This window comes from Eleginops maclovinus, chromosome 10 (assembly GCF_036324505.1).
Source record: "Eleginops maclovinus isolate JMC-PN-2008 ecotype Puerto Natales chromosome 10, JC_Emac_rtc_rv5, whole genome shotgun sequence".
NCBI classification, from domain to species: Eukaryota; Metazoa; Chordata; class Actinopteri; order Perciformes; family Eleginopidae; genus Eleginops; species Eleginops maclovinus.
The window spans coordinates 10,250,603-10,261,936 of NC_086358.1; the positions used below are offsets into that span (position 1 = coordinate 10,250,603).

General features: G+C 41.3%; 1 protein-coding gene across 2 annotated transcripts in view; it reads right to left on the reverse strand.

The window, feature by feature from the left end:
• The window catches only part of LOC134871236 (disks large homolog 5-like), a 29,008-nt gene extending 18,976 nt beyond the window's left edge, over positions 1 to 10,032 (reverse strand). Inside the window, exons 1-6 of one of the 2 annotated variants that reach the window (XM_063893912.1) lie at positions 9,312 to 10,032; positions 4,611 to 4,679; positions 3,636 to 3,789; positions 3,141 to 3,284; positions 1,519 to 1,702; positions 304 to 560 (exon numbers count right to left, since the gene is read on the reverse strand). In XM_063893912.1, coding sequence (XP_063749982.1) covers positions 304 to 560; positions 1,519 to 1,702; positions 3,141 to 3,284; positions 3,636 to 3,789; positions 4,611 to 4,679; positions 9,312 to 9,609 — 1,106 coding nt within the window. In that variant the 5' untranslated portion in view covers positions 9,610 to 10,032. Of the gene's footprint in view, positions 1 to 303; positions 561 to 1,518; positions 1,703 to 3,140; positions 3,285 to 3,635; positions 3,805 to 4,610; positions 4,680 to 9,311 lie in introns of both variants that reach the window. The other variant, XM_063893911.1, reaches the window with a different exon arrangement.
• Positions 10,033 to 11,334: the final 1,302 nt, after the last annotated feature.

The following is an 11,334-nucleotide window of genomic DNA, read 5'->3' on the forward strand; positions in this document are numbered from 1 at the left end:
AACGAATGCATTGGGTCTTTATAAATCCACAACACTAAAACATAACAAATACAAACAGCAAGTGACCAAGCTTGCTATCTTGGCACCAAAAAGGAAACATTGAAATGGGAAAACGTCTGCCCATCTGCAAAGCATCATCCGCCTTGGATTGAGAATATTCTAAGCAGTGTTCTGAGTTGACCTTGGCATAACATTCAAGTTGTAAGTTTGAAGCAAAGTTTGCTTCGCTTGCTGTTAATCATTAAACTTTTTACAGCTGCTCAGTCCGTGCGAGGTTTGTGTCTGGGATATTTCCGGCTTTACCTTCTGATAGAGGAGGAGTACTGCTGCTGATAGTGGATGGCTGCGTCTCTCTGCTTCAGCAGCATGTCCAGCTGTTTCTGCAGCCGGTGGTTCTCCTCCTCGGCCTGATCCAAGCGACTCAGGTCTGCATTGTGACCAGCTGTATTATCGTTGTAGCGCTTCCTCAGAGCCTCGTACTCAATCTTCATGGTCTCCAGCTTGGTCGCAGTTGTGTCGTAAAGCTTGCTGAGTACATCAGAAGACCCCTCTCTCATCACCTGGAAATCATTCAGATGCCTTACTCAGTTAAAGGTTATCTACAATGTAAACAATGAAACCATAAATATATGTTAACAATGTTCAGAAAAAGGAAGTTAATACTGAATACACTTTTACTCAACCAAAGCGTCAGCCTGTGGTCTGCTACCCTGGCACAGACCTAAAGCGAGATTCTGTAAAGCTTTACTTTTTGGACATCAAACAGAAATGCAATCCTTCAGTGCTGCTTCAGAAAAGTAATACTGCATGCAACTCTTTGCAACGTCTTGGTGCTCTGGATAGAAATATAAACAGGGCTCTCGAAGAGCACAAACCTCTGCCAGGGCCATGGCCTAATGTCCAGATGCATTTTTTCTATGTCTCCATTGTAATATAGTGTACAATACAAAGGGCATGTTTACCAAATGAGACAACAGAGTGTGCAGTATGTCACTGGCATCTAACAACTAAACAATAAAGGTTGTCTATGGACTGACATTACCAAGCTAATTTGATTCCTAATTTGACTGGCACTGGACATAAGTTTCCATAATGATGACATGAACTCTGAAGACAATGAGACATGTATCCTGGTTATCAAAAAACCATGCAAGTCATTCCCCATGCTTATTTAAAGTATATAAAACATTTAATGATCCAACCCTCTGACTGCTGTCAGACAATAAGTCCAGCGGTGAAACAGAAAGAGATGCGGGTCATTCGTCTAACTTGAAATATGTTTTCGATCGATGCAGACATGAGAGGTAGAGCTCGTCTGACCCTATTACTCTGAATGATGTTGCGGTCTTGGAAGCAACGGTCACCAAGAGACAAATGAATGGATTTCTTTCAGGATCTTAATGATTGAATCTGAAAGGCAGAGGATGTGCGTACTACAGGATGTGTAGAAGGTTTGCTGTGTTTTTTTATTCTCATCAGTAGCTGTGTAAGCGATGGGGTTGCCAGTCCCTGTTGTACCTGCTGGTGCAGCATCCTCATTTCTGCCACCTCCCTCTGGCCGTCGTCGTGCAGCCTCCTCAGCTCCTCGCAGGCCTGTTTCACGTGGTTGTGCTCCCTCACCAGCTGGATGTTGTCCTGTCTCATCGCCTCCAGCTCATCTTTCAGCTGGGCATGCTCGCTCGCCAGACGGCTGTGCAGCGTGCTGAGGAGAAACCACAGAAAGCACAGTCAGACTGTCACAACCGTGTTTTAAATGACCGTTACAAGCAGACACACAGCGAGGACTTATGAGTCACAGTGTACATACTCAACAAAGATTTCTTTCTTGTATAACTTTTTGAATTAATTGTTTACTTAAAAACTTTGGAAAAGAAACATAATTCCCAGAGCTAAAAGGTGATAACTTCATGTTACTTGCTTGTAAGCAACAGTTCAAACCCCAACAATTTACAGTGACATGAAACAGTCTAAAGCTTCCTATCCCTCCCCAGAGCAGCTGGAGTATTTGGCATTTTAGCTTGATAAACTACTCAAATGATTAACTGATTATGAAATGTATTGTTGTTAACTGTGATTTATTTTCAATTAAATAATCATGTTGGTAATACTCAGACATAATAATAATAAAGTGGTGATCTTGTCCCCTGTTCAGTACATATTGCTTATTGTTTTATTTGTTCTACTCTAATTCATGCCAACAACCTTTTAGATCATTTCTCACACTAAAGAATCTTCTTTTCAGGTCTTGCAACTTCAGACATGCTTATTATGTTTTTGCAGATTTGAGCAGGAATCAGCTCGGAAGCAAAACCGATGACCAATAAGATCGTGAGCGATAACGGTAGCCAACGCGTTAAATGACATATTGATCTTACTACGATGCACTGGTCGGGCATTAATGTGATTTCCAATTCACTCAGGCTGTGTTTTTGTGTGAAAGGAGAAGTGCAGAGGCGTACGGGACAGTAATAAATAAAGACTTTCTCTGGTGTGCAAACAGGGTCCAGAAGGAGAGGCTTAAAAATGGCAATAATCCGTCATCTGTCTGTTTGCATTTGGGGACAGATGTTGACTCCCTACACTTTGGAGAGAGTATGGCACCATTAAATCACACAAATGGACCAGTCTCCCCTTCACAGCTTATTTCATGGGACAACAAATGTTGCATTTGCAGCATTATCCTCATGGCACAGATGCCGTGCCCCTCACACAGGGTTCAGATGATGATTACAGAGCATGCTTTGGCATGAACTCTTCAAGGAGGGTGTTATTTATAGAGAATTCATTTAGGCTCTACTCTTAACCTTTGGTCCAAGAAGACAACTCAGGATTTATACTGCTAAGACAATCAAAACATAGTCTTTCTCTAAAACAACCATAAAGATGAAATTAAATTGATGAAAGGCTGCAACTGTTTTTCAAGGCTTAACCTTTCAGCTTTTGCAGTGGTATAAAGGCTTCATCCCTATTACTCTCACAAAAGTAAAATGTGTTTTATGCAACCTGCTGTGAATATGTCAGAGGAAGAAATGAATACCAGCTCAAACCCTGCATGCTGAGCTCAAATGCATACAGCACAAATGCTCCGCTTTTAAAAAATGTACAAAAAAAAAGGCCCTGTAGTAGAGCTGTCCACTCACTGGTAGAAATCAGCTTTCTTCACAGCCTCCTCACACCTCTTCAGGGTGGTGCTGTGCTGGTTCTGCAGGGATTGCAGGTCCGCCATGGCTTTCATGCACTGCAGCTTCAGCCGCTCGTAGTCATGACCTGCTTTTGAGTTTGGTCTATTTCACCAAGAGGGGAAAGAGGGGGACAATATTGTGATGCATTAAAATCTAGTTTTAAAATGCCGCATGGGATGAGAGAAGGGTGAGTGAGATAAACAACACAAACGTTGTGCTCATGAAAACACACGGGAAGAGGGGTAACATTAAAATTGTATGGTCACCCTTTGTTTGACAGAACTGAACATTTTTTTTAAATTGCATCACGCAAGACTTGACTTGACTTGTTTTTGTTGTTGTTTTAAAAGCAAAATGCCTCTATTCATGAAGTGCATACGCATGATCACTGCACTTTCTGTAAATGTTAGTTTTGGAAAACAGGCGGTAAAGTGCATGAGATCAGAACAGTACCTGCAGTCATCGAAGGTGGTTCCGGGTGAAGAGAGAGCCAGACGTTTACGCAGCTCGTCCCTCTCGCGGGTCACATGTCTGAGCTGGAACAGAACCGTCTCCATCTTCTCGTTCACCTGGTGGCTGTCCATGTGAGCGGGCGGGGGGGAGGAGGCTTGACCGGGCGTACCTGCGGGAGTAAGCATGTCACTGGAGGCATGTGCTGTTCACAAAGCTCAAATGATGGGGGTATTAGTGCAGCTTCATCCAATTCTTTTAAAAGCCAACTTTGCATACTGTAAATGAGGACTTAACCTCAAAACACGAATAAAAATAGAGGTGTTGATGCTGTTTTCAAAAAGCCCTAGTCTGTTTTCCCTTTCTTATCTATTAAACTGAAAACGAAACAAGGAAGAAAGACTAGTTTAATGGCTCAATAGCCTCAGACTGACCTAACTTGGTCTAAATATTAACCAATCACAAGGAAGAGCTTTTTGCCGCAACAATTTAAACAATTGTCTGCACGTTCCTTTCAAGAAAACATATTAACCTTTATCTAACTGTATCTTTCTCAAATCATCTCTCACATTTTTGCAGCCAAAATCTGTTTAATATTTATCTACCTCATTGTTGTACACATTAACCTCAGTATGGGAATATATTGCAGACAGAAATCCCCCAAATGATTCAAATAAACGCTCAGTTTCTCCTCTCCTTCCTCCTTCAGGGAATGAAACAAGGGTGGGTATGCGCGCGTGAGTGTGTGTGTGCGTGCGTGCGTGCGTGTGTTTAGGGGGTAGAGGTTTTCTAAATCCTTCTCACATCTGTGTAATCACTTGCATGCGCTCAGAGTCTAAACAGGCAGAAACCAAAGACTATTACTTGACAAATATTTCCTGAGAAACCGTAGAGCCTACTTGTTGTTTCTCTCCAGGAATATAGTGTTTTTACTTAACCATTTCTCCACACGAACCCCGGCACGAGTGCCACACTCACCTAAGCTGCTGAGAGAGCTGCTGCTTTCGGAGTCCGACGGCATGGTGGACAGGATGCTGTAAGTGGACCCTGCGAGGAGAACAAAACATTAAAGTCAGTTGTGAGTGTACTCGGCCATGTCTGCATTATAGTCAGATTATTATCTCCAGCATTGTATGGTACATCAAGGCTGTGGAGCTTGGGTTACATTTAGGGGCCTTTCCTGAAAAAAGGCCAGCTGGAGACATAATAAGGTGGGACTTTCCCCAACTTGGGATGACGGGCCTGGGGGCTGACAGCAGAGTGTGGCTAATTATCAGTTGGGCAGGGAGCTTGAATACTGACTAGCCAGGGCCCCAAAGAGGCTGCAGCCTCAGAGCTTCTCCTTTTATCTACTCTGACAACATCACACTGCCCCCCCCGTGAAAGCCCCTTCTTTTATAACCTACAGTGATTCATAATTAACAGTACGGAAAAGAAGCTTCAGTACAACACTGAGTATTATGGAGAAAGTTTAGTTTTGAAACGTAAGTCTTGGTAAAATCTTAAAATGGAAAAGTATAAGCGTTGATTTTATTTGTAATAAAGCTATTACATGAAGAAGCATGTTTTAGATCATTCGGATTGCGATGTAATTTTATTGTTATGTAAAAACGATTGTATTGTTATCAGATGTATTTTGAGTCAAGTCTTAGGATATCGATATCCGACTCAAAAATCCCATATTGGTTGGGCTATAAAGTTTCAACTACACATCGTGGATATCGTTTTAAAATGTGAATATATCTGCACTTTCCTTGTCGTTCTGAGTTTGATTCTATATGTGTTTTGCCCGTATTGTACGTCGCTTTTGATAACACGAACTGTAATGCAAGCAAACATCAAGCTAACATTATGTCCATCACAAATGACCATGGCTCAAAGGGAAGTTTGTCCTGTAAAGACAAAAACAGCAAATCCTCAAATTTTGAGCGGGATGAACCAGAATGTTTGACTGATTTAAACAATTAACAGATTTTCAAATGTCTACTCTATTTATTTGTCCCTTGTTGAATTGTTTCAACACTTCTCCAAACTGTTAACACAGGCATTTTAAAGATACTTGATATATTAAGCAGACTGTACAAGCTGTGGTCAAACACATTTACTGAGATGGAACTTGGCTGTGGGATGAAGGGCTTACAGTTTAGTTAAACCAGCAACTTCCCTGAAGTGAAGTCTAGTGCTCGACCGGGGAGCGGTAGCATGACAAACGCTTCTATTTACCCACGTCCCAGTACTCTAAATCAATCCCTGGCTGGCTGAGCTCCCACTAGCTAAAGGAGACTATGAGTTTGATTAAGACTGGAAGGAGCCCAGCTAACATGGCTCACCCCTCTTTTTCCCAGCAAAGGACTGAAAGAAAAAAAGAGAAGACTGATGTGCCTCAGGAACCGTGGCATCCCATGGATCAAGCTCTCTTTGTTCTCGCTCTAGCTTAAGTTTCCCATGACTCTGTTGGGGCAGAGACTGTCTCAATGGGCAAGGTTCACCGTGTCATAGCTCACTCACTTTCCTGCCCATGTGGAAGTCATGTGACATGGACCTCGCTGTGGCGTGACCCTCGCCGCTCAATTATCTTATTTAGGTTGATCTCTTTTCTGAAGTCACCGCAAATTTGCTATATATTCTTGCAAAGCTGAAAACTTGAGCACCGACAGGGAGTGCTGATTTATAAAAATCACATCTACAACTCCAGTGATGATGAATTCGAAACACCTAAACTACTGAGCGTTTTCCATGAAAATAGGTGCATGTTTTTACTCAGGTCAGAAAACTCTACAGTAAGTTTAAATATTGTGGGTTTAAAAACCTAAAGAAACACACTTTTTATACATAAAGTAACATTTTCTTATATATTTTTCCTCTTCATCTCGTGGGCGCTGATCATTCAAATCTGTATTTTTCGACTTTCAAGAAAAGTTATGTAAACTTGTTAATGTTCATCTGCAAAAACAAATGACTTACTATAATGATTTTTTTTTTAAAGGCCCTATTGCCTTTATGAGATAGAGAGGACATAAAGGAAGAGAGTGGACCATGTTTAAAATGGTGCTCAGCCTCATCACAGGGTCCCCTGAACTACCTGGGCGCCCAGAGGTCAGCAATATTTAATGTGTTAAACTCAAGTAAAGCAGTTGAGCACTTTCCGACATTTGGTTATCCTCTGCCTTCTCAACTAGCTTCATCTATCAAAGAGTTTAGAGTTCCTTTAACATAACCTAGCTCTTTTTGTTCTCGTACAAAGACATTTGAACTCCAGTTTTATTTTGCGGCACAGCCAAGCGTACACTTCAGCCACGATACACACCCTTTCAATTTGCTGCCATCAGGTTATTGTTCTTCAAGAAAAGGTTTGAATAATCTGTAAACAAAAGATCTTGTATACTGTCCAGCCCTGAAGCTATGGTTAAGTAAACAAAATATCTTTGTTAATTAAAAAAACAAAAACACAGCTAGTCCATGTGCATTGCATTGACGTCAAGGTGAACATTGTGCAGCCTGGTGGTCTTTCAACAGGTTACAGGTAGCCTCTCTGTTGTAAACATTTGGATTTCCCCTGCTGGGTTTGAATGATGCAGCTCTCACTCATTAACATTGTTTTGGTTTCGATTATCTAGTTCTCTCGCCCTTTGGGATTCTAGGCGTCCGGGGAGATCAGGCTGCTGACGATGCACATTATTTAAAAACATAGCCTGTAACAAGCTACAGTTGTCCTTGGGAAGGCCTTTCTTTAGCCTGAGCAGTGGAGGAACCTGTCTGCCCAGTAGCAAAAAGCAGCTCAGCCCATTTGCGTCCTGTGTGACTACCAACAAGGAGCTGCAGACTAGGAGGACAAGCCCTAAACATTAACAACCTTTCACTGCTGCAGAAAAACCTATCAGTGCTCAGTTTTAGACCTTGGTGCAGGATTGTAAAATGTGGCGCAAAAATGAAACCGCTTAGAAAAATAGACTCACTCTGCAGCTTCCTTACTCTTATAAATAATGAGGATAGAATGAATGCATGATTCAAACCTCAATCAGCACACTGAGTATTAGCCTACATGATGGCTGAAAGCGAACAAACTAATGCAAAAATGTTCTTTGAAATGCAAAAAAGGTAGAGGTGTAGAGCGAGTAGCATGTACTTTGCATTGTTGCTGCTGATTATTGCGTATACAATTTGATGAAAACAGCAAGAAAAGTAACTCTGGGATTTAGCTGCGAGCAACACAAAATATATTTTTAGATGTCCTCATCACAGAGTAGTGAAAATGGTGTATTGTTGTGAGCTAAACCCTCTCATATTACTCTGCATAAACTGCAGAGAAGACTACGTATATCCCAGAAGAGAGACTGAGAAATGCATCATCTGACAAATGCCCTCATGCGAAGAAAACATTTTTAAAAAAGGAAAAAACTCTAAATTGGAGTAGATTAGATGAGGGTAATAATGAGCTTTGTAGGTGGAATTTGTGGTATGTTAGACCATTCAATCTAATGTTAATGTCTTATATATCCTTTTCTATAATTGATGGTGCACCCACAAAAGTGGAAACTCAGCAGACCATGAAATTGGTGAATGTTCCCATAAAAAAGGCTTTTGAAGAATTTGAAAGAGGTTATTCTGAACATGTTTTACAACAAAATATGCTTACTGTTTACTGCTGAAATATGTAGATGGTTCATCGATTAGCTGAGCCATATAGTTTCAAGTGTTTATTGAGCCGCAGAAATGCAAAACAGCCTTGAGTTATATAGGTTTTTTAAAAGTAAGGATTTGAAACTATCAATAAAACAAATATCGAAAATGAGTAAGCAACTTATTTCCATGCAAAAAAGCCAAACATTCAACATGGAGATGTGGGACATTGAGGGAAAAGTTGTCACCATTTGCTTACAATTCATAAAGCAAATGATTCAGCAGAGTATTAGTTAATAAAGAATCATTTGTTGCGGGCTGAAAAGCATTTTGAAGATGTGGGATGGGCCTTTTTCAATACTAAACAGTAAAAGATAATGCTGAGCAAAGATAATGAAAACAACTGTGCTTTGTTTTGTACTAAGACACAAATGAAATAGTCAATAGTGTACTTTATAAATATCACTCTAAAGTAAGTGACTGTGTGCATTAACACACATTTCCTTCTTCACTCATTTGACAGTGGGTTACACACACACACACACACACACACACACACACACACACACACACACACACACACACACACACACACACACACACACACACACACACACACACACACACACACACACACACACACACACCATTGATTGTTTGAGTCTTTTTAGCTCCATTAAATACTTTCACAAAGAGCTGGCAGGCTGTGCTTTTAGTGACATGGCAATGGGAAACAAGCACAGTAGTGTGAGTGTAAATAAGCATCAGGTCACATGATTGTGAAGCCCTCTCTCCCTCACTCTGTATTCTTGCCCAAAGGAAAAGTCCTGCCCTTCATCAAGTTGTCATATGGTCAATACCCCTAATGTCGGTTAGATCATACCCAGAGCACGGTCGAAACCAGGTTGGATACTAACCAAATGTACAGGAGTCCTTTAAACACCATTAAAAAACAGTATAACACAAGCATAGCGTACATGCTTCCATTCTAACATATAGCATGTTATTTTGCAGCACGACAACTTCATTGCTATGCACCAGATAAATATAGTTTCTTACCAGTCGTATGGTCCACTGGTCCGGAGCTATTGAGCAGCACCGAGTGCAGGTGAGGGTGCGTCTTCTCCAGGGCTGTGCAAAACTCTGCGAAATGGTCTCTTTCCTTACTTATCAGTATCTTCAGGAGAAGGTCCACTTTCTCCGCGTTGGAGGAGCAGTTGTGTCCCAGCTCGTAGCGTTCAGACTGGCTGAGGGTCCCACAGTGAGCCAAAACATCCACAACTCGGTCCGCATCTGTTATCGACTCCACCAAGTTCTGGTAACATTTCTCCAACAACTCTTTATGCTTGGGCTCCATCTCTGTATAGCTCCGCGTCGGTCTAACCAGCGAAATCAGCTTCGGGACAAATCCAGCTTCTTTACGTTTCTGATGCCAAGTCAACTTCACTTCGTGCTACTGTCGTAACTCCCCAAAACTATCCCCTTCAGCCCGGTCCAGACGGTTTTCAACCCGAATTGAAGGATACACAAGAAGTAGCCATATTTGTTGCCCAAGGCTGTTGACTGCACGAAGATGACAACACATTTTCCCTACCGCCGCTCCGTCCTTCCCGACAAAAAACACGGCTCTGCCTCTTTAAGCTCCACTCCGCACACGTTTCGAAGACATTGTGGTCCTGAAAACAAGTTCTTTCGACATGTTGGACAAGTGTTTAAAACTCTTTAAGAGCTTTCACTCTCCGTGTGTTAGGCAACTAACTCCACCATGTCTCTCCGTTCAAGCAGCTGTAGCGCTGTGCCAATCATATTTCCGTGCAATGGACATTTAAGGTAAACGTAGGCGGGGCTTGTTTTAGACGCACCTGGTTCCCCGCAGCTTTAATCACATAAAACAATAAGATACAACACTTAGCCTACACAGTGATACTGAACATCAAAGTTCCACATTTAAGAATAATTGTATTGTGCTTGAATGTAACTTTAGTAATTCCTTTGTTTTACTATGTTACTTTATGTTCTAGCCTACTCCACAACAGTTCAGGAGGAAATATTGTAGGGGAGAGTGGGGTAAGTAGTGCCAATGTTTACTTAAAGTGCCTTTAAAGCAAGGGGATTACAGTAATGCCTCCAACTAAAATATGTACATATAGTTTAGGATGTTGTGCATCCCTGGGAACAATCACTTCAGATCTTAAATAAACAGTTTGAGAAATATAGCTTTAGAAAAAAAAGTGATTTTGTGGCACAACTTGCCCCCGCGGGGTAAGTTGTGCCATTAGAGAAAATTCACTGGGGTAAATTGTGCCATTGATAATTGAAGTAAAACAGATCATTTTAATCTCACAAACAATAATGCTATATAAAAGCAAGACAAATTCAATACAAAATTATTTATTTAATGTTTATTTAAAGTTTTAACAACATCAAAGGCCACTTTTCTATAACAAGGCCTATGAACACCTAACATCCTACTTGTCCAATGCTGCAGGGAAATATGAACTTCTGTTCCCTTCTGGCTGTACCACCAAGTTTTGTGGTGTGGCCAATTTGCTTAAACAAGGTCTAGCGCCACATGAACACATACTCAGAACAAAATTAAAATTCCAAAATGAGCACCTAATCCTCTGCAAATCATCTGCATCTGAATCTCTTCACAGATTCTACTCCCTTCTGGCTGTACCACCAAGTTTTTGTGGTGTGGGTAGTTTCTTGAGTACATCACCTCTAGGGATGACTCCTTCATCATTCTCTCTAAATGTGAAGATGGGCTTTGCATCAACAGACCTGTTACAACTTTGCTTCAGAAACTTTGCACTGATCTCGTCACCTTCAACATTCTCCACCAATCCAACATAGTTATAGGATTTGGATTTTTTACCTGCAAACTTCACAATGACAAAGTCACCAGCAGATAGATCCTTGTCACCATCATCATCATCACTCTGGACATCTGAACTCTCATAATGAGTGGCATCGCTAAGTGGAATCGGAAAGTCACTCTCTTCTGAGCTACTGGAGAGCTCTTTCTTTTTGGGCTTGGTTGGTTTTGACCCTTTCAGAGCCCCCTTCTTATTTCCACTCC